Consider the following 23,136-nt stretch of genomic DNA (forward strand, 5'->3'; position numbering starts at 1 on the left):
GTAGTTCCAGGAAGTCAGGCTTTTCCCAGCCAGCAGATCCATGAGCAACTAGGTAGGGCCAGACATGATCTGCACACTGCAGCTCCCCTCACATGAGATACATGGATTCCACATAGGTATTCATGAAATCCCTCATTTCTTTAGTCTAATGATTTATGACCAAAACTTCCAGTCTCAGATTATTATTATGACTTCCTTGCCTGACCAGCTGCCTTGGGGTTGTTATTTTTTTTAAGTAGAGAAATCAATAAATATATAAAGAAAGCTAGATACACACTCCCCAGAGCATATTCCCTCGTTTATCACCACTGAAGTTTTGATGTGTTTCATCATTATCTCTGTGTACAGGTCATATGGGTTTTCATGCATCTGTAATGTCTTGCACACATGAGGTACCATAAAAACACAAATATCCAAATGTACCTGTCCCCAGAGATGTTTCTAGTCTATTCCTGCTAATGCATACACAAAATAAGGTGTATTATTTTGCAAAAAGCATTAGCCTCATCCTTTCCCAGAGGATAGGATCCCTCCAGCACCCTTTGCATCCAGATCTCTTGGACTACTCTAGATCAAGAAAAATCTTCTGTATTGGGATTGTTATTCAATCCTGCAAACACTGGAGAGCTATTCCAGTGAGCTCCCTGTGATCAGTAAGCAGCAGTGAGTAGCAATGAGGCAGCAAATATTGCACATAATAGGTTTTGCTTCTGCCTGATGTGGGGGTTTTGGTTTTGCTACGTTTTACCCTGCCACTCTCTATCACATTAACAGAGCAGATGTAATTTCATTGAGGACTCCAGCTCAGTAAATTGCAGAGGCTGGGATCAGATATCAGCCATTACTCCATAAGGCCATTTTATTGCACACTCAGACACAAAGCAGTTGGGTCCAAGCCTGTCAGACCTTATCACTTGGTAGCTCTCAGATCCCATTACTGCTGCATTTTCAAGACTAATGCTAAAATCCCTCCACATAATTCAAGTCAGCTGGGTGATTCGCTTTCCTTTCTCTCCAGTCTGAGTGTTCAGACTGTATAATTTACAGGGCAGAGATAGAAGATGCACCACTACACAAAGGACTCATGTCAAACCTCCTCACCTCCCCTGACAGCATTTTGAGTAACTTGATCACATGTGATGTATTTTAAATGGTTTTATTTGTCATGGCCAAAAGTGAAACAGATCTCTCCTAAAACCATGGAGCTTAGTGACTTGAGGGAATTCAGCAAGGGGAAATTTAACAGCACCCATTCAAAGATATTGCTTAGAAATAAATATTTGTCTTGAACAACAACCTAGGAAATCTCCAACATTTCCCCATCCTATTCAACATAACTCCCTCTCTTTTCTCTTCCAGGACAAGCAGGGAATTCCATGGTGGTTAGGACTTAGCTACAAGGGGATTTTTCAATATGACTACCATGACAAAGTGAAACCAAGAAAGGTAAGTTGTTTACTTTTCTATCAATGTCTGGGCTTGCCACACATGTTATAGCTCGAGTCGAGGGTGTGATGTACACCAAATGCTGGCACTGATTCATGTGATTTTGAAGGACGTTCACTTTCTCCCAAACTTGTCTGAACGTCTGCAAAGAATTAGTGGACAAAAATAGTAGCTCTTAATTTATTAAATGTTGTGGGTTTGGGGGGAAATAAGCATCACTTAATCTTGCAACTTATGCTCCTTTTTCTGTGTGGTTCATAAAACATAATGGGAACTGAAGGACTGATCCTCTCAGATGCTGGAGACCTTCCATTCTCTGGCTATGGCAGGATTGGGGGTGCTCAGCCAGCTCTTGATACTGTACTGCCAAGCCATAAATGATCTGAGAGAGAGAGAGTATGAGAGACAAGAAAGCTGCTTCCATTTATTACAAAAAGAAAATTGCATGGTTTTCTCAGGATTAGCATTACATTTGAAAAGCAACAACTTTACTAACTGAAGAGTTAGTGTCAGACTAGGAAGTAAAGTCAACTTTCTTCACATTCCTGAAAAAAAAGGCATTAAAAAGTTTGTGTCCCCTATCTGATTTATTTAGGAACTTTACTTTGAAGCAGTTTACAAATCAAGGCATGGCACACATAGATCTGGTCACAAAAGCTAGAGCTTGGTCAGTGAGGACTAGCCATTCTGGTCTCTTTGTTAGTATTTTTAGTGGGGCATTCATTGCATTTGAAAATCAGGATTTGTCTCAGTCCTTCCAAATTGCCTGTGAAAAATCCAGCTAGTCAATGTCCTCTTGATTTGGGAGGGTTTGATTCCCCGAACTTATCCTATGAAGTGGACCCATGTGTTCTGATTTTCCTACCTAACATGTCATCTAATATGGAAAAGCTCATCCCTGAGCACAGGCCCTGCAGGTGGGCATGCACAGCCTGCTAGCAACAGTATCTGTTGTGCTGGAAACGCATGGAGACAGCAGCGGACAAGGTTTCGGGCTTCCTAGCAGGCTGCAGAACTGGATTACTTGAAGCAACTAGGCAGCTCTTCTGTGGATGCAAAAGCTTCCACAGTGAATTAATGTACTGGATTTCTCTTCACATTGTTTCTGTGCCAAGGTCCCCTCCCCTTCTTTCCCCTTTCACTGCACCAAAGTTAGATATTGCCTTAGTAGAGAATATCTTCTATTAAAATGGACTATAATCAAGGTTTTGTAGAAACCTGAACTGCTAAGGAGGCAGCAAGAGGTAACAGGTGGATCAATTAGCCTTTTATTCGCTGAAGGCTATTAGTGGAGCTTTTTATTCACTGAAGGAAAGCATGAGAGGAGGTCTTCACAGAGCGTCTGTGCTCTAAAAGACACATCTCTTTGGGATCAATCATTACCTGCAGGGCAAGCCATACTCACACATGTGATAGCTTAAAACATGCCTAGGCTAGGTGTTTGCACCTACATATCTCCAGTAGTGCCAACACCCCAGGGAAGTCATGTCCTTTAAAGATGCCTTCAGAAGTCAGTCTTAGGAATGGAAACATTTCTTTGGAGGAAAACAGTGCCCTGCCATAACAGGACTCAGCCATTCAAAAGCTATAGCAATTATTGTCAACCCTGTTGGGATGAGATGGTTGGTGAGGAGCATCAGAAGGAAGGAGAGAAGAGGTCTGGTGCTCTGACTGTAGGGGAGGACACAGACATTTGCACTAGAAGAGTCAAGCCTTCTTTCTCAGCTTTCTCCTCTTTCCTCAGCTGCTCAGAGTGATCTGGTCTGTAGCATTGGTTTTAGAGCTTGGTAACATCTTGGCCAGCCTCTCTGTGTCCCCACTAAACTACCTCCAGTGCTCACATTGTCCATCGAAGCAGGACCTTTAGGCATCTCCAATACTTTTTCTGCAAGTGTAACCCTAAAAAATAAGGTTTCCGATTTTGTCTGTATTAGGAAATATTTTTTTCTCAGAAAATTATGTATGAAATCCAGGAGACCCAAAACAATGGTGCTGCCTTATGTACAAACCACAAAGAACTTCTGTGGCTTAGCAGAAGTGGTCATAAACTTAGGAGGGAAGGTTGGGTGGGAAAGGAGAGCAGGAATTTCCGGGCTAGAATTTGTCCATTACCACAGTCCAGAGACCACAGCAGTGAAAAGACAGCCTAGATGAGCATTTCTCTTGTTATATGACGCTTGCAAACCCCATCTGTTGGCAGGGCTGTTCCAAAGTGAACAGCCTAAATCAGGGACAGGACTTGGACGGAGTGGCTGAGGCTTTGTTACTTCTCCATGGAGAGATTTTACCTGCTCTGGAGCAAGTAAAAAGACTTCTTACCCTACACAGGTGGTAAAACCCCTCTGGCAAGAGCAGCTCAACTGCCTCAGCAAGGCACAGTGTTTAATCCTCTGCTAATTAGATTGCAAAATTGCACTTGATAACCCTGGTATCTGGGAGCAGCTCACCATAGTATCTGATTCATTTCACTACAACAGCATGGGCTGGTTCAAGTCTTTGCTGTGCAAAAGGGAGGAGTAAACCTGACTGAACTTTCTGCAAGGTAAAATTAGAGGGGGAGGGGGAAAGAGATTCTGTCTTTTCTGATCTCTATTATTTTGTTCATGCACACTGTCGATGCCAGAAGCAAATTGAAAAATTACAATGGAAAAATACATCTCCCTGGAAGAAACTCAAGCAGCAAATTGTAGCAAGAAACCAGCTGAAACCAAGACATTTATATTAAATGCCTATAAAAAACTTGCTTGTCTTATAAGAGAGATTGTAACGTTTTTCTATATGTCATTCCAGATAGATTTCCATGCTTATTGTGTTTGCAAGTAAAACTGTAACCCACACTAAGCAGCTGAACCTATCTTGGGCAATCCCATTAGCAGTCACTCAAAAGCATGTTTTTAATAAATTGCTGGAGTAAATCAGCCACGTGTCTCTAGAAAACTAACCAGGTTTGTCATCAAGTTGGATGAGACTGGAGAGGAGAATTGAGGCTGATGCAGGGCCAGAACCTGATCCTGCCTGTGCTATTCTCACTCAGGCTTAAGTCCTCCAGAATCATGGGGATGCAGCTGAGATGGGTATCTAGCACCTAGTCCTAGGTGGTTCAGATGGGAATGCAGGGCTATTAAACTGGAATGCAGTTGTACCTGGGCTGCAGAGACTAATGTGTCTCCATGCTTCTATTTTTATGTTCCTTCCTGCCTATGCTTGAATTCTGCAAAAGCCCTGAAGCCACGCAAAGCCATCCCTTGGAGGCTTATCCTTTTTCTTCTGTATGTTCAGGGCTAGCTCACAGGCTCAACAAGCCCTGCCAAACACTTCCTCATGCTGCCTGTTTAAATGAGGATTTGGTTCTTATCAGTTCAGTGTTAGATATTAAATAATTACAGAAGTTTAGGTATACTTCACAAAATCCATCGCTCCAGCTGAACAAGAGGAAGGGAGTATCAAGTGTGGAAAGATGGCTGCTGTCCTGCCAACCATATACTGAGGCATTCTGGACATTTGGCAGTGGCTTTGTGGAACCAATGTCATTTGTGTGGCAGCAGTGAGCAGCATCCAGGGTGGGCAGAATCCATCTCCCTCTGTGTAAACTTAGCTTCGACAAACCCTTCCCTATTAAGAGAACAGCCTTCAGGCCCAGTGTGCCTTGAAAAAGGGAAAAAAAAAAAAAAGAACTCATTGTCCTCCTGGGCTCTGCCCATCTTGGGTCAGCACCATCCAGTATTCATGATAAACCAAAGCAAATTCTTTGGAACCAGGTCTTCAGGCAGGATGTGCCAACACCACTCTCCTACGAGATGCCGAGGCTGTGATGACCAAACCAGTGGTTTTCAGAGGAGGGTCATTAGAGGGTTTTTCTCTTGAATTGCAGAGCAATTACAAAGAGAGCACAAGGCACTGCAGCCCCCCATGTGACCATTTGTCTGTGAGTGGTGTGTGTCCATTTTAACCAGCAGGCAGGAGTGTAGCTAAACTCCATCCCCAGAGACTTGTACATGAAGGAGGAGCGGTGTAGCCTGGAGCTGTGAGGTCTGCACGCCCAAGTAGTAGCACTAGGCATATCTGTTGTTCTAGTGAGATATTCCCATTGATTTAAGAGCCCAAAGGCATTTCTTAGTGCATACAGCCTAACAGTTAGTAAACAATTAACTCCAAGCTGAAGAGTGAATGATTAACAAAGTCAGCCAAAGGACTTCCATATGGCCAATAAACAGGCAGAGAAAATGTTTAACTTATCACGAAAATAAAGTGACCTTAAAGGAGAGTCTGGGAGTGTTTAGTTGCTTTGTAAGAAATACCTCTATACAGTGTTATTCCATTTTCTTCTGTGGAAAGCTAGTGACAACAAAACCTAAGGTGAGCCTTTTTTCTCAGGCTCATAAACATTATCACCGCTCAGATTCTCTGATTGACTGAAGAGAACCCAAAGGGAATAAAGACTTTTTGGAAAAAAATGTGAGGCATCCCAAATGTCAGACATGAATGTAGCTTGACAAAAGTTTTCCCTGTGACAAACATCAGTTTCTGCCATTTCCTCCCGGCATTTCTCTGGGATGAAACGAAGCATGCTATGAAAATGCTCTGTCCCTTGCTATAAACTCTCCACAACACTCTGTGGATTCTCATTACAGAAAAATTTAATCTGTAGTTTGTAGTGTTTTTGTTGAATCCAAAGCAAAGATTGACCTCCAATTTAAACATGCAAAAACAAGAGCTGAATTGGACCCATCCTACCAAGCAATGCAAAGTAAAGTAAAGTCAGTAGCTTTAAGTGTTTGATCAAAGAGAAATCACCTGCTTGTCAAAAGCATGAGCAAAGTAATCAGCACATTAACTGTGTCCAGAAAGTGAAAGATTGCTGTCTGATGCCACTTGGCCTTTTCCAAACAAGAGACAGAGTGAACTTTCCCAATTCCAGAGGCAAAATGGGATATTTACACAGGAGGAGCAATAGCCTAATTAAGAGCTGCTTTATGGCAGAACAAATAGATCCTCTCTGCTTTAGGGCATAATGAAGCACTGTCAAGCCAGTAATTGCATTGATAGAGTGGTTAAACTTGTGCTTCCTGTGGTGAAGGAATGACAGACCAGTAACTTAAAAAAGCATAAAGTAGGGATTGGTGTGAAAGGTACAGAAACTAGTGAATGATGGGGAGAAGGAAGCTGACAAGTTGGACTCTGTGCTGACTGATCACAGAACACCGGGACACTCGGAAAGGCAAAAGAAACATGAAATTCAAAACAGTTACAGGGAACCCAATTCACTTGCACAGCTCCTTGTCACATGGTACAGTAGAGGCCAAGAGTTTAGAAGGGTTAAAGATAGGACTAAAAGTGTGTCCCTCCATCCAGAGTTTTATCATTGACTCAGTTATTTTCAAAGAGGATTTTGGGAGTGGTTATAAACTCTTATGTTCAAGGAGGGGGTTTGATTTGGTAGCAAATTGGTTTCTGTTGTCAGAGGTATGGAGCATGTGTATCACTCCTCTCCCTGGCATGCTGCTGAGCTGCAGGGTGTATTCAGAAAGGGCTGGACTTTCTCTAGGGCATCCAGAATCAGGTGGGATCAGAGAATGTTCTGGACTAGTGTCTCATTGGGCTCCTCTTGGAATGTCATCATTTCCTAAGACCCTTGCAAACATCTTTGCATTGCAGACAGGGATAAAACATTTCAAATTTACAAATGATACAAAAAAAGCAGAAACCATTTCCAGGAAATAATGGTTTAAAAGCTAGTGGAGTCTCAGTGGCATTGCTGTAATAAATTATTCACTGTGATTAGCGGACTGTTAAGGACTACCTGCTGACTCCTTCTACTCTGAGCTTTTATTTCTCTTCCCGTTGCTGATCCTTCATGCTTTTTGGATTATGGACTTGGCTGTAAACTGAACCAGTCTTCAGGTCATGGCGGGTTCAACTCATTTTATAGTGCAGTAATTCAGTCTTGGTTTAGTATTTTGAAATGTGGAGCACGGGAGGAGGGAGACATGCACAAAGCAAAGTTCCTTACCATGCTGTTTCTTCTCATGGAAAGAGATTGCTCACCCAATTTCCTTACTTATCGAAATGTAAGACCCAGACCTGCAACTGCTGAAGAGCAGCCACAGTTTAAGACCTTCCCTGCTAAAATCTCTTATTCCATCTCTGTTATACAGGGACCATGTTCTCACCAGCACCTTTTTTGCCACTGCTTGCCCTCAGTTGGGGGTGTTTACCATCCAGCACCAGGCACTTCCCTATTCAACATCCATCATTCCATGCCTTACCATTGCACTTCACTGTGCCAAAAAGCTGCCAAACACACAGGGAGATGAATAAATCGTATCAGAGCACACCGGGCTGGAAAGCAGGATTTTGTCCCTGATACCGAGTATTTCCACAGGATTTGGCTGGACATGACACTGGGCTGTGATTCAGTGTACATTTCTTTTGGCAGCAATATCAGCCGAAGTGGCCTTCACCACCCTCCTCCCCCATTGCAATCCTGCTACCACTGCTCACTTCCTCCCCTGGGCCCCTTCCTCAGTCATCCTGGTATCAGTGTGCAATTGGGAAGGAAACTGCTCCAGTGAAGGAATCAGACCGGCTCAGCGGAACTCGGCCAAAAAAAACTGGTCACTCTTAACCTCGATCAGTTCCCAATCCCATTCACCATCTGACCCACAATCCATATCCTACAGCCTTGCTGTAGGAGCTGGATATAGATGCAGACTGGATAAATCATAGCAGCCAAAGAAACTGCCGTTAACCTACACAATAACTTTGTGTAGCAAGACAAAAGCTTCATAGCTCAAAACAAGTTGGAGGGAGTTCAGCTGCGTGGAATTTGGCATGAAGTAACAGTTAGGTATAGGCCATCATCACCACTTTTTCTCCTTCTCATAAAAGCTGATAAAAATTTGCTTCAGCGTCTCTCCCAAACAGGGCTGATTTCAGACGACAGATTGTCTAGGTAAAACAACTTTTTAAAATCATACAACAGTCATGTTCAGTTTCCGTTATGTAGATAAGTAAATAGTTTGATCAACTTGCAAACCCTAATACAAAGTCTAAGGCACTACTGCTTTATCAGGAGAACAGCACTATCCTGGTGGTTTGGTGTGCTGTGGTGATACCATCAGACGTACAGTCCCCAGGGTTTTCTGTGAGAATTTACATTCAGAAAGGCTACAGCATGACATCCCATCCCATGATCCAGCCAAGTCAAGCTCATGGTTACCATTAAATATAGGAGTAGTCCCATCAAAGTAAAACTCCCTTGCTCTAAGTGCTTTGTTGTATTCAGGTCTTAAATATTAATTCTCTATAAAAGCAGCAGCCAAGTCTTAAATGATTCTGCAGCACACAGCAGGAACTTCAACAAGATGCAAAGACAAATTACTCCGACAGCACAAAGTGAAACAAATTGGACCTCAGAGCCCCGGAGTTAGGGTGGAGATCTGGAGTGAGATTGAAACCTCCTTGAGCACTTATACTTGGCTCTGAAGTGGTGGCAAGCTCCCCCATGCCCCCACCCTGCTCAGATGCTGTCTCTTGGCTCACCAGGACTCCCGACTCCGAAGGTCTGGGCACTTTTATCACCACATGAAGCCAGGCAGGGGCCCCGTTACTCAGTGGCTGTGGATAAGAGGCACCTTTAGTCAGTGGCCTGGGCAGGAGGCTCAGAATGTCGGGCACTGCAGCCCATCTCCATCTCCATGGGATTGCTGCTGCTATGGCACCCCATAAACAGACACCCCGGATCACAGGAGGGTTTTTAGTCACACAACCTAATTCATAATGTGCATTGCCATAGCAGTGTGGGATAGAAATGGTGGTCCCTGTATTTTGGTTCCAAGACAGAGATAGTACTTAGCCATGCCACTAGAAAAGACATAAGGATCCTTAGGAAAGAGGGTAACAGCAATGGTTTGTGGGCGGCATAAATCCTTCTAGGGTGCCACAGCTGATTCACAGGCTACAGACCAGGCATCCTTTATTTAATACATAGTATATTGTGCCAGAAAGGAGACCTCTTCAATGCAGAAAGATCCAGTCACTTTGATTTGCTTGCAGAGAATAAAAGGGAGAAAATTTAACTTACAACAATCAGGAAAAAAAGGTTCTCTGTAGACCTATTGATTTAGACACACACAGCATGGTGACAGCAATGCAATATCTAACAGCATCTAGCGGATATATATGTGCAGTGAAGGTGGATATATATATTTGGTTGAATATAAAGCCAAAGTCCCAGTCTGTGTACAGTTATAGACACAAATATCAAGTTGCATTATGTAGACAAATAATGCTTTGTCCAAATAGCAGCTCTTCCCTCTGTGATCTGATGCTCTGCTGCCTCTCTGAGCCAATAAACCACTTTGAAATTTAATAGGGAATTGTGTCTCCATAATGGAAATGAATGCAGAGTGGTGATTATATAGACCTAGACGCAATTTGTGTTTGGTCAAGCCAGAATTGTTTGCTGGGGTGGTGTGATCCCATAAGAACAGCACACAGCAAAAGGGATCTCAAATTGGACCAGAAATTGTTTGTCTGTTTGGCAAAAAAAGAGTCCTGAAGCCTGAGGCAAAGAAGTAATTAGATACTGAGCTGGGATTGCTGACAGACCACTGAAAGTCCCACTTAGCCAAACCATTCTCTCATTCCATGGGGGAAGGGAGGATGGCAAGCCTCTGGGAAGATCATTGGTGGGGTTGTTTCCCACATCAAATCACACAGGAAACCTTTTATTTTTTTGTTTTGGGAAGTGAAAGGAAAAAAAATACCCCAAACTAATAAAAACACAGGAATGAATGGAAGTGTGGCAGGATGGAGAGCTAAGTTATGGTGCAGCAGCATCCCCACCTCATGACCCAGGGGCACCCTCAGCAATGGGTCACACTAATTCACAGGTGACAGCCCACGGAAATCTCTTGGTAAATCTGTCCCTGAAACAAGAGCTCATTTGTTTGAGCTAAGATGGTGCTGTTCTGCCTGGACCAAATCCTTCCTCGTTCTCTCTAACTAGTTTGACAGAGGTATGATTGATGGGAGCAGGGTTGGCTTGAGGCAGAACACAAATCCATGCCCGGAAACCATGGCCCCACTGAAGTCACTGGGACAAAACGGCCATTGACTTCGCTGGAGCTGTGATTTCCATAGAGTTTAAGGCCAAAAAGGGACCGCTCACAACCTCCACCCTGACCTCTCGCATAACTCAACTCCTAGAATTTTGCTTGCTTGTTTGTTCAGGGGAGGGAATTACATTTCCAAGGAGGAAATTTTTTTTTGTTATGTTTGGTTTGACTTTAAACTGCAAGACAAAAGGCTTGGGAGTTTGTAGCTGCACTCATGCAAACTGTGTGAAAATACTGTCATTGTTTTAGTTCCACTGTTTAGTACCACTTTTAGTATCAGGATGTCATCAAGTGCTGGCTCCTGCCCGTGGTGTAGGCAAGGGGACAGGTTGCATTTGGGCTGTTAAAAATGTGCCACATTATTTCCCTGCCTTTTCTACAAGATATTCAGAGCATCCAGTTCAGGTGGTAGTCTGTGCATTTGCAGGGATGATTGTTCCTTCTGCATAGTGTGATTTAACAAGGCATTAATCATCTAAGAAGTGGCAAGACTTGAAGGACTGGGAGATGCCATATAGGTCAGCAAGTCCAACAGCAATTACAGTTGGTCATTTATCAGATGTTTAGAATCAAAGAAAAATATAGGTCACAAAGGTCTCTGGATGTCTCTAATCCAACTTCCTGCTCAAAGTTGGGCCAACTTCAGAGTTCAGTCAGGTTAGTCATGGCCCTAGTGTTTGACCACCTGCACTGATGGGTTTGGGGTTTTTTTTGATATATCTACTCAGAATTTCCCTTGCTGCAACCTTACGTCTATTGCCTCCTATACTTTCACTGGGCACCTCTGAGAAATGTCTGTCTCCATCTCCTTTGTAAATCCCCCTCAAGGTCATCAAAGAGAGCAAACAGCAGGTAGATCACTGTAGACCTCTGCAGATAGTTTGATTCTGAACAGCTACCAGGTGTGATGTCTAGAACCCCTGAGAATGTGTGCATCACTGGGTGACCCATTCAGCCTGTGCCACAGCTCAGGTGCTTCAGCACACAGAAAAAGGAAAGAAAAGGAGACTCCTGCACATTTATATTTGGTTCTTAATAGATAAAACGCAAAAATTATTCACATCGTGTCCCCACAGTGCACTCGCCCAGTCTCACTCTCCCCAGTTCAGTGCAAGTCCAGCTCTTCTGGGCACAGGAGGCAACAAACAGTATCAGGGAGCCAGTACCCCAAACCCAGGATTTGGAATTACTCCAAAAGGTACTAGTTGGGCATGTTTTTTAGGTACCATAATTCAGAGAGCACTGTGCGCCAACCACCAGTGCTGCCCTTCAACAGCAACCCTCTCTGTCCTGAGCTGCAGGGCAACACAGGAGCCATGTGTTGCCAACAACAGCCTCGTTACTGCCAGGGATTCCCAAGGCTATGGCATGGTCCTTCCACTGGATGCTCAGGCCAGGCTCCCTGAGCACAAAGGGACAGAGCATGGCCTAGTGCCTGGCAGTAACTCAGCCCCCCACACCCAGGCCATGAGTGACCCAGCCAGAAGCAATCCCTGATGTTTCATTCACAAAATACGCTCCCTTCTTTATCAGGAGCCTCAGGCATTTTTCAAATACTCTGACACTGTCCCTACCTCCTGCTGTGTGCAAACTCCACGGCACCCGCCTCATGGTCAATAAAAATGGTAAAAAACCTTCTCCTGACTCACATGGCTGAAATGGATGCAGATCCCTGGGCCTCCTCTCCTCCAGGCTCAGCTTAATTAGGGAGCAGCCAGCAAACCACAAGTGTGCTCACAAAAGAAGCTTGCATCTAAAAGGCTTTGACTGCAGCTCTTTGTAACTAGTCACAAACATCTGGTGCCTGGCAAGCTTGCCTGCCTCTTGGAAAGGGTTTCCAATGAGAAAATTCCTGTAGCCTGCACCTGAATTCTCCGCAGCGCACCGTGCAGTACTCAGATCTCTCCCATGGCTCCTCTTCTAAGCTGCCAGCTTTGCAGAAGCCATTTCTGGCACTGATTTCCCCACCATGGCCTTCCCACCCACTACAATGCATTTTAAATAGTGCACGTGGTCTGACAGAGAACAGTTATTCCCTTGAATGTTTGTGGGTTGATAAGCAGTTTTAAAAATTCGGGTGATAGTGTTGGTCCCGGTTTTATTGGCACGATGAAACAGAGCCCACGGTGGGGACAGTCCCCTCAGAGGAGGAAGAAACAGGAGTAATTATTTTCTCCTCTTTTAGTAGCTCCTTTCACGTGCATGTGTGAGTGTGCAGCTGTGCTCAAAAGCCAGCCTTGTGGAGACTTCCTTAAGTATCTATTGAAGATTAAATGATCTCATATGCAGCCTGTAATGATGGCCTCTACCAAAAACTGTTCCCATCTGAAAGCTGCCCAGTGCTGCATGATCCAAAATGAGCTGCTGACCTCAGAAGAGAACCCAGCAGGCAAACCACCACATCACAGAGACTCAGCCCTCTGCACGCACTGCTAATTGTCCCCTTGTCTGCGGGCTCTCAGGGAAGGCAACTACTCAAGGGCAGGGGAACTGTGCTCCCAGCTTGTGTTACTGAGGGACTTTCTCCTAAGCCTCATTTCCAGCGTGTTTGTGGAGATGCTGTCCCAGTCCCTGCTTGGGACAGGTACCTTTTGCCTGGCAAAGTCACCATACCTCAATCTGAATTGTCCCACCCACAAATGCAGGCATTGGATTCGACCCTGCAAACTAACCAAATAACCCAAAACCAAGCCCAGCCTCAGTGCAAGGAGAGGCAAACCTGCCATGAACATGGATGCTCTGACTCAAACCAGTCCCAAAGCCAGCAAGCATCTGTTGTCACTGCATTTCCACAAGATCCCGCTGAAATTACGACCAGCTCCCTGCTGTGACTCTATTCCCCAATGAGGGTTGCAAGCACCAGTGTGGTAAAAGGATCTTGATGGGTAAAAATTATGCTTCCTTTTAAGAAGACCCACTAATGGCACCTTGTGCATCTGTCACTGCTTTAACAACATCAATCTGAGACTGTGCATAAGCTGGGTAACTGGTAAAGGGAACAGCTTGCTTACATTAGGAGGTCTGGCTGAAGGGAGACCTTTGGCTTTGTTTCTCTGGAAGGGTTGTGATCGGCTAACAGGAAAGTGGATACTTTCTTGTGGGTATTCACATTCTTGCAGATTGGATCCCTTATGTATACAAAGGGGGAGACCTCTCAGATCAATGTGGGAAGAAGGAGTGGGAGACTGTAGAATAATATTTGGGAGGGCAGCAAAGGGAGGGCAGTTACAGCAATGGTAAAACACACGTGTGCATTCTGGAGAGCAGAGCTATGGAAAAAAAGACACAAACTCAGGTTGTGGGGTCACTTTCACCCCCTCCCTCCCAAGAGTCTGGATTTGCCTCCTTCCACACCCTGCCAAGAAAAACAAAGAAACTAAATATAAAAATGCAGTGATCTGGGGAGCTGCTCCAATGCCCTAAACGTAGGTGTCTAATGCTGTTTTAGGCACTGCTGGTGATCCAAGACATCTGAGTGGGGCTGGCAGATACAGCACCGGACCTATGGCAGGCTCCCTCCCTCCCAGGGCAGCAGCCAGAGGCCAGGCAGGGTACCCTGGGGCATGGAAAAGGGCACTCCATGCCTACATTTGGGCATCTGAACAGCTTCCCCAGAGCCCTGTGTGTTTGGACAGTTGGAGTTAATCATAAAAGAGAAACAGAGCTTCACTTAACAAATAGCACTGTGAGATTTGGTAGCAGAGAGGGTAAAATAGGATCTGAGCACAGGGGACAGTCCGGCTGAGTTGGAGGGAGGAGGACGGGCAGAAGAGGAGGACGATGGGCAGGAAAGCAGCTGAGTAGAGCAGCTGCCAGCAGCTCGGAGAAGTTTCAAATTCCTTTTGCGCCACGCCGAAATTTAGTCATAAATGACAACGGGGGACCTGGGGACAGAGGGATATTTTCTGAAGGGTGTGATCTGCTGGCTTTTTAGACTCTTATGTGTTCCACATGTCTGAGCGCCTCCCAAACACATCCTCTGCACATGCCGTGCAGCACGGCTGCGCTATCCTCCCCGCCTTGCAGACGGGCATCTGGAAGCACGGAGGGATGGATGTTTTCAGCAGCCCACATGGCAGTCTCAGGCTTGACCCCAGTTGTTGTCAGTGGGAGTTTAGGCCCCAAACTTCCTTTTCGTGCCTTTGAAGCCGGGAGCTTGCAAAGGAGACAGACTTCAGTCAGACTTCAGCTCCTGGCTTAACCCTTTCACCCCATGCCTGTCCTCCCTCGGTGGGTAAAATAGTGGGTGTTTCTCTGCTTCATTTGGTGATTACAACTTATATGCAGCAATTAATTTTTCCAGTGGAGGAATGAAATAATCCTCTAAGGGCACTGTAACTCAGCCCTCCAGGCTTCCTATCCCTCCTGACCCCCTTTCTCTCCTATCTCCCTGCAGTGCAAACAGCCCCAGAGTACGGGGCAGCTCAGTGCCCTCCTCCTCCTGCACCCTTCCTTCCAAACACCCTGTTAGAGGAAGAAAAGAAAAGGAAAAAAAAAAAAAAAAAAAAAAAAAAAAAAAAAAAAAAAAGAAAACCTTGCTTGGAAACTTTTACAAATATTTTCAATTTTTCTGCTCCTGAAATATTAGCGAGGAGAAAATTTTGGGTCCTCTCCGTGGTTTGTTTTATTCTCTAGATTTCATCTCCACCAGGAGCTTAATCAGTGCAAATCAAATTACGCCTCCTGTTTACTTATCTCCAGAGCGCTGACACCGGCAACCCGGCTTATCTCGGCGTGGCAGGAGCCAGCGCCTTCCTTGGGGGTAGGACTGGAACTCCACAGAAGCTACTTGCAGTGGGAGAAGGAGCGTAAATCAGGGAAAGCTTTGATGGCTGTGCTCCCCAGCAGCAAGGTTACGCTCCCCATGCTCCGCTGCTTGCCAGGGGCAGTGCAGGGAAGCCGAAGTCCAAGATGCCCACGGGGTGGAGGCTGCCTCCTCCCAGTGGATTAGCAACCTGGAAGCCAGGGTTTGGATTTTGACTTAGTCATTTGTAAGGAGGAGGCGGTGATGGACCTGTCCGCGGCGGTGAAGGCGGGGTAGTTTGCAGAGCTGACGCGGTGTTTCACAGTCACCGCATCCTTCGCGCTGCTCCTGTGGTCAGACCGCCCTCCTGCCAGGGAAAGGGGGGTTATTTCCCAGCAGAGGTGGGGCACAGAGACCGTGTGAGCACATCCCACTGCCCAGGAGCACGCAGACACCCCAGAGCTGGCCCATATTGACTCAGGGGCGAGGAGGTGCCGCATTTTACTCCCGTAACAGCTTCGTGCCTCAGTTTCCCCACTAGTGATAGTGTTCGCTTTGTCCCGGTGCTGTTCTGAGATGCCTCGGCAGGGCAGCCTGTAAAACAGAGGTATGACCTGCTTATTGCCATGCTTTGCACTGCTGGGAGCACCTGGAGCCTTGGGCATCGCCAACACGAGCCTGCCAGCACCTGGGATAGATAAACTGACTCCGCTGGGCTCATGTTCGTGCCAGTCTTACGTGGATTGCGGGATAAAAGTAGAGCTGGGTATCGCACTTGGGTGGAGTGGGGTGAGTCGCCCTCATCGGGGTCTCACCTCCTCCACGCGCGGAAAAGCTGCTGTGCTAGAGGGCCGATGCACACGCGTTGCATCCTCCAAGGAAAAACTACGCGAATCCCGGGTTTTCCCGGGCTTTGCGTGTGTTTAAACGTACTTGGCCCCGCAGAGTGAAACCGGCGCCCTTCCCCGCCTGCCAGCGGCTCCCATCCCGCCGCCGGCAGCGGGAGGGAGGGACGGAGGGCACCGCCCGCCCCCGGGGCTGCCCCGCGGGCCCGGGGCGGGGGGCGCGGGCGGGACGCGGGGCCGGGGCGGAGCGGAGCGGGGCAGCCCCGCCGCAGCGCCGGGAGGGAGCGGCGAGCAGGGCTGGGCGAGGGATCGCGCGGAGGCGCCTCATCCCCTTCATTCTCCCCGCAGATCTTTCAATGGAGGCAGCTGGAGAACCTCTATTTCCGCGAGAAGAAGTTCTCGGTGGAGGTGCACGATCCGCGCAGGTGAGCGATGAGACGAGCCGGGATGAGCCGGGCTTTGCGGTGCCGAGCCTTGAGCCGGGTCTTGCGGAGCCGCGCTGCCCTCGCTGCTGTGCCGGGGCTCGCTGAGCTTGGGAACCCGTAAGAGAGGGACAGCGGGTGCCAAGCCGGGGGCTGCTGCTTCCTTCCAGCGGGACATTTCTTGTTCGGGTGGGTGTTTTTGAGGATATGTTTCCCCTCGGCTCCCAGCGGTATTTTTTTCTCCTTCCCTCTGTTTTGGCACCTTGTGACCCCCGGGACTGTGCAGCTCCAGTGCCCCAGCTGCGGTTCCAGCAGCCCCTGTGAGTTTAAGGGGGTTTTGCCTTGTCCCCGTGTTGCACTCGGAGCTCAGAGCTGGGCGCCAGATTTTGTACTCACATGCTTCCTTGTAAATAAATATTCAGTAGTGCAACTGAAAGGAATGGCACGGAACCAGAGGTTTACCGGCAGCCTGGATGAAAGCCCATCTGTCTTTTTGGCACAGGAGCCTTGTCTTTTCTTACTTTAGAAACCTGAGAGTTAGTTCAAGGGACTGTGCTGCATCTCATCAGAGTATTCAGCACCCCTTGTGTGTTTGCATTAGTGGATGGTTACTGCAGTGACCAGTGTGAATATGGATCTGTAAGTGTTTCTCACTAAAAGCAATGTCTCACTTGTAAGTATGATACAATTGGTGGAGACCAGCTCTGTTCCCAGGCTGATTTGATGTGCTGCTGGTAGTAGTGTGTTTTGCTGATCACTCAGCTGTGATCCTGTTTCACCTGTTTCCCATGCCTATCTGTGTACTAATATATGTACTTTTGTTAGTGGAATTTTGCATGCAGTTTCTGTGCTTATTTATCCTGATATGAACACGATCACACCAGTACAGTGGTGCCTGTCTGCAGAGGTGCATTTTGTTAAAGCAAAACCAGAATAGAGCAGCTCATATCATTGTGCAGCTCTAGGTCGGCAGAACCTTGAAGCATCTGCTTAATATTAAGCACATAAATAGTCGCATGAAATCTAGCAGAGCGAATTCCCAAAGTCGAGAATCCGCTGGGAGATCTTCCAGCAGCGGGAGCTGGGGGTGGTGCACTCCTTCCCTCACCGAGCCTCCAGAGGTGTCAGAAACCTTGCTGCAAGCAACCAGCAGCCAGGAGCCCCTAAATGCCCTGAGTTATGGCTGTTTCCTGCAAGGAGCAGTTCCAAGGAAAAGAAAAGAAACAGCTCAGGGACTTTAAGAATCATGATGATACTTGCAATTCAATGTCATGCATGAAACGTGACCACACAGAGGAACCTCTTCCGTTTCATTCGTGTTTAGATGATAGGAATTAGTGACACAGAAGAGCTTCCGCTTTTTTATTCCATTGCGTTTTTTCTCTGAATCAACACCGGGAGGACAAAGCCCTGTCCCAGGTTGTCAGCCTGGTACTTTCTCGCTACAAGGGAATTATTGTGGCTGGGTTTTTGATTCGTTTTTGCATTCAGAGCACCACCATCCAGGTCGAACTGGTGCTCTGGCTGTAAAGCAGCACGGCACGTTGCAGTGGCGTGGTGGGAACACAGCTCGGTGTGTAGTCTCCTGGCCAAGTGGGATGGACTCCTGCGAGGAGTTGTTCAGCATGTGGAGGCGGAGGAGTAGCCAACACAGTGCTCTCTCCACATTCCTCTCTGTGTAGCCAAACCAGAGCCTGAGTCAGCGAAGCCACAGTCAGGAGAGCGAGCGCAGCTCCGTGATTGTGGCCAGGGCTGGGCAGCACAATGTATGTTTTTAAACCCTGCCTCTGCCCATGGCTTCCTGTCCCCAACAAGCCATTTAACCTCTCTTCACTGCAGTTACTTATCCCATAAAGGAGAAAAATTATACATTTTGGGGGGATCAGCAGGGTTAATTCCATAGTGCACGTAGCATGCATGGAGGGAAGTCATGTAAAAAACACCCATGGGCCACCTCTCTCAAGTCCTCAGAAGACAGCTGTGAAAAACAAGTCCACAGCTCTGACCAGCAAAGTCTACAGACTTTTGGGGTCTGCAGTTCTGATGGGAAACATGTACAAATCTCAAAGAGAAAAAAAATTGGAAATCACTGCTTTTATGACGAGAAGAGGAATGGTTTGCAGAATATGTTTCTAAGAGTTCTTGGAGTAACTACATTTGAACTGAATAAGGTTACATCAGAATTAAGGCTTCAGCCCATGTTCAAGTGCCTTAATGCCTTGCATGCCAATGTGCTACAGTGGTTTGTGTCCCTTAAACCAACATAAAGCACTCAGAGTTGGATCTCTTTCTCTCTCTAGCCTCAGCTTCAAGATTGTCTCCCAGCACAGCCTTCATTCCCTGTCCAGTGACAGGAATGAGGCAGCTCAGCAACCATCCTCATTAGCACCATCAGCCGGTGTCCTGTTGTCTCCAGGGAGAATTTTGTCATGAGAATAATACTCCTAAATGGGACAGTTGCATGGAAAGGACTCAGCGCAGGGTAACACTGAAACCTGAGATCCCAGTTGTCTCAGACCCTGTTTGCATTGGCCACTGCTGTTTTCTCAGAAATTTCACTCCGATTTGTACCTTCATAATTTGACTTTAACACATTTTGAAGCACTGAAAAGGCCCTGAGACACAAGAGCTGTCAGTCCTCTCCCAAGCTGAACATTGCCAGCAGTTCTCATTTTGCTGCAGAGTTTTGGTTTTCTTTCACTCTTGGCACTGTGTCACAACTTTCTTTGACTGTGTGCCTCCCCTCACCACGTTCACCTCCAAGTTTGGACAGGGCAGTAGCCCATAGGCACCAGAGGAGAGGTAGCCACTGCAGGTGCAGGAGGTGGCCTTAGCAGGCTTGAGGACTTCTAAGTGCCGGTAAAAGAGTCATCTGTCTCTTGCACAGCACAGTGGAGCTCCTGGGCCCTCCTGCAGTGCTACCTCCACACCTGCATGGCACAGGGTCCCTGCTGATGGTGGCAACCCCACTGTAGTACACCTGCTCCCCAGGCTGTCTCTCACTCTGGTCCCTCTTCCAGCATCCACATCCCTGCATAAAAGGGACAAGTGTAACGTTTCTGAGCGAGCCTCTGTAACCATGTCACATCATTTCACGTTGTACTCCACCACAAGACTCTTCTTAAACTGGAGAGGAGGCCCTCATTTGTTTGGGGCTCTGTAGATTGGTGGCGTGGTTTATTCCAGCCAGCTCTCTATCCCTGCAGTGGGAGGAGTTCTGCAGACCAGGGTGCTGTGAGCCTGGATGTGCCAGTGTGCTGGTGTCAGGGGCTCTGCTGGTGGAGTTGAAGTTGAGGGATGGGGAGGAATAATCAAGCAGTTCCGTACAGCTGTGAAAGCACGGGGAAACCTAATCTGTGGGTTTTTTGCTATGTTTGAGAACAATTGGGAGTCCCAGAGAGGAAACATTTAGCTCTTATTTTTCCTGTTTTTAAATTCACTCAGCTAATCATTGAGTACCGTTCTTCTCTCCAGGGTACTGGGCAGCCCCCTCCAAGCCTCACAACTCCCCTCTCCCATACACTTGGCAAGTCCTGCTGTATCTGTTCACAAGGTATCTGAAAAGTTTCTCCCACATTCCCTAAAGTAGCTATCGTTCCTATGGATCTTTAGTTGCTGTGTGGGTCCTAATATTTGAGAACCTCTGTCCAAAGCCAGAGTTAGTGGAGGGTGTGAGGACTTGGCCTCAGGTGTCTCAGCATGTAATGAGACAGAGCATTCACACCTGCTTTGGCCTTGGTGACACCCCTGGCATATGTAGCAAGTCAGCACCAGCTCAGCCAAACCCAGGAGTACAGTCAGAACTGGACAAACTGGATCATCTTTACTGTTAGTCCTCTGGAGCTTGCTGTCTTGAGGAGATACTTAAAGTAAATGCTCTCCTGGCTTGATTAGCTATTTATTGCTGTTTTCTAAGCATTCTTCTCATTAGCACAAGGGCGTGCACAGTAAAGACAGCAGCTTTTACCAGGAGATCTGTGGCAGGGTCTGCCACAGAAAGAAATGCTATGCAGCCTTGGTGTAACCTCAGTTCATTCTTTTCTCCTCTCCAGGGCATCTGTGACCAGGAGGACTTTTGGGCATAGTGGCATCGCTGTGCACACGTGGTACGCCTGTCCGGCACTAATAAAGTCTATCTGGGCTATGGCCATTAGTCAACACCAGTTCTACCTGGACAGGAAGCAAAGCAAGGTAAGCATGTTGGAGTGGGAAATGCATGTTGTGGTTGGTGAGTCCTTCTCACTCCTCACAGTCTCAGCAAGGTCAAATCCAGGTGGTGGCTCCTTTCCTGTCCTCCCTTTCCACCTGAGATTGGGAAAAGGCAAATTGACCCAAAATATCTGCTAGTTTTGGCCAGATTGAGAAAATTGATACTGAATTCATGTCTGTGGGAGTAAGAATTGAGGAAAAAGCTGTACTGAAGTGTGGCCAAATTGGAGGAGCCAAAGTTTGCAAGAAGATAGGGTCACATCCCTGTCTGGATGTTTTCCATGTCTTGAACTCTCTCAGAAAGTTAGGGCAGCTCCCAATAACTGAGTTCAAAGTAGCTTCACAATTTACACCTGTTTCTGAATCTTTCTTGCTGTCCCTTGCATTTTACTATCGTATTTTCCTCGAAAGGAGGGGTAGGGATATTATTTTAGGAGAGGGGCGGGAGGCTGACAGCCTGGCCTTACAAGGAACTGTCTCAATCTGGTGCTGCACAAAGGGCCACGCAGTACACAAAAGAAGCCACCTTGAAACCAGAGGAGTGTGTGTTGTATAATTCCTTTCATCAGTATTTTTAGGCATACCCAGAGCAGCAGGAGATTTCTTTGATCACTTTGAGATCACTTTGAGACAGAGGGGAGACTTCTTGTGCAGACTTCCCTCTCCATATGAGCACACTGGTATAAAACTTTACAGAGAAGACAGAGTCAGTATTGAGTGGGCATGTGCATTGTCCCCTCATCTCTGGAGAAAGGGCAGAATGTGCAGGTGATGTTCCTCCAAATGGCTGAAACCGTCTTAACATCTTGCTATTGCTGAAAGCACCGGGGGCATTTTCAGGCAGGTCCCTATCAGATCCCTCCATGGGCCAGTTCAGCCCCCTAAACTGGCAGGGAAATATTTCTTTTTCCTGCTTTTCTTTATTGCATTATTTTTTCTGCTAGTTAAATGAATTGAACTGGCTTGATGGAATTTTCTGAAGGGCCATCGATGTGCTGTTAGTCCCACTCTAAACCCTTCTGACATTGCTTTCCCCATCATGAGCTCTGTGCTTTATTGCAGAGTGGGTAGGACTTTTGGATGCCCTGGGCAGAACACGCGGTTGCACTCTTTGGCCATGTCCCATCTAATGGAAAAATCCAGGTTTCACCTCAGCTGCTGTGAGCTGTATTGAATTTAAAGACGTAGCCAACTTCCCACCCCTGCCTAAGTGCCAGCTCTGAATATGGACAGAATTGCACGCTCACCCAACACCACAGGATGCTTTCCTGTCCCCCTTCTCTGCTCAGGATCATCAGGGCAGTGCATAGTCTTCTCTGTTAACTCAGCAAACAAACAGAAGTTTATTTTTCTTTACTTTTAGCCAGATGGATTTGCTGATCTAGCTGCAAGGTATTTAGGTCACAAGCAACCAACAAACAAAAGGAGTTTCCCTCCTCCTCTCATTTCTTTGGTAAGAAACTGGGCCTCTGAAATGCCCAGGACTTCCCTTCAGTGACTTCTTTTGTTGTTGGCAGATTGTGTTTCAGTCTGATCTCCCCTCTCTCACACTCCTAGAGACAGCACCACCCACCAGCCCTCATTTGTCAACCTGTCACGTCTGTGACCATGTCAGTGTGCTTTGTCACAATAATCCCGGTGGTCATGCTGAGGCTTTGAAGTTAAGACACACAAATATTTTTGTCTCTTTCTCTAAAAAAAACTGGTATTCTAGTCAGATGTCCTCATCTTTGGCATGACACTGTCAATATTGATAGATCCATCAATTTTAATTGATCAGTTCGTCCTGCTGGTCACTTCAAGGACACTGTACTCATGTGGGCTTCACTTTGGAAAGCCAGTAAATCATATCCCAGAGTGGGGTGATGTGAAATGTCTTGGTTTCAGCTCTCAGGGCCTAGACAAACATTTATTTGAGTTTCAGGTCACATGGGTTTGCAGCCCCTTAAATCTCAGGCCCCACTTCAATTGAATCCCCAACTTCAAAGCAGAACTTAGATATTCCTTCCTTTCATGTCCAAACTTGGCATTTCACATCATTTTGACAAAAGAAAGAAAAATAAAAACAAACTTAGAAGAAAAAGCCTGCTGGAGCTCACTGCAGCTGAGCCTTTGCTCCAGTGATGTAGATTAGATGGCAGAAGATGTGACATAGTGATAAAAAAAAGCTTGAACTCTGTTCTTCACATAAATGGGCACCAGTTGGATCTGGACCTTCTGCATAGCTCCACTGGAAAAAAAACCCCTTCACTTGATTTTAAAAAGAAATAAAATCAGCTTTGCCTCGATTCTGACCCTTTTAAAAGTGAGGTCCCAGCCACCTTTGCAGCCTCACTCTGTGTTGAAGTCCT

At 46.6% G+C, this 23,136-nt stretch overlaps 1 protein-coding gene across 9 annotated transcripts in view; it reads left to right on the forward strand.

Annotated features, from left to right (window-relative positions):
• Positions 1-23,136, forward strand: part of FRMD4A (FERM domain containing 4A) — a 367,626-nt gene that overhangs the window by 309,892 nt on the left and 34,598 nt on the right. For all 9 annotated transcript variants that reach the window (XM_027722476.2, XM_027722475.2, XM_027722477.2 and 6 more), the window contains 3 exons: positions 1,360-1,446; positions 16,503-16,579; positions 20,629-20,767. In XM_027722476.2, the coding sequence (XP_027578277.1) occupies positions 1,360-1,446; positions 16,503-16,579; positions 20,629-20,767 (303 nt within the window). The remainder of the gene's footprint in view (positions 1-1,359; positions 1,447-16,502; positions 16,580-20,628; positions 20,768-23,136) is intronic.

This window comes from Pipra filicauda, unplaced genomic scaffold (genome assembly GCF_003945595.2).
Source record: "Pipra filicauda isolate LSUMZ 115617 unplaced genomic scaffold, ASM394559v2 scaffold119_size3216105_pilon, whole genome shotgun sequence".
In the NCBI taxonomy this organism is placed as follows: Eukaryota; Metazoa; Chordata; class Aves; order Passeriformes; family Pipridae; genus Pipra; species Pipra filicauda.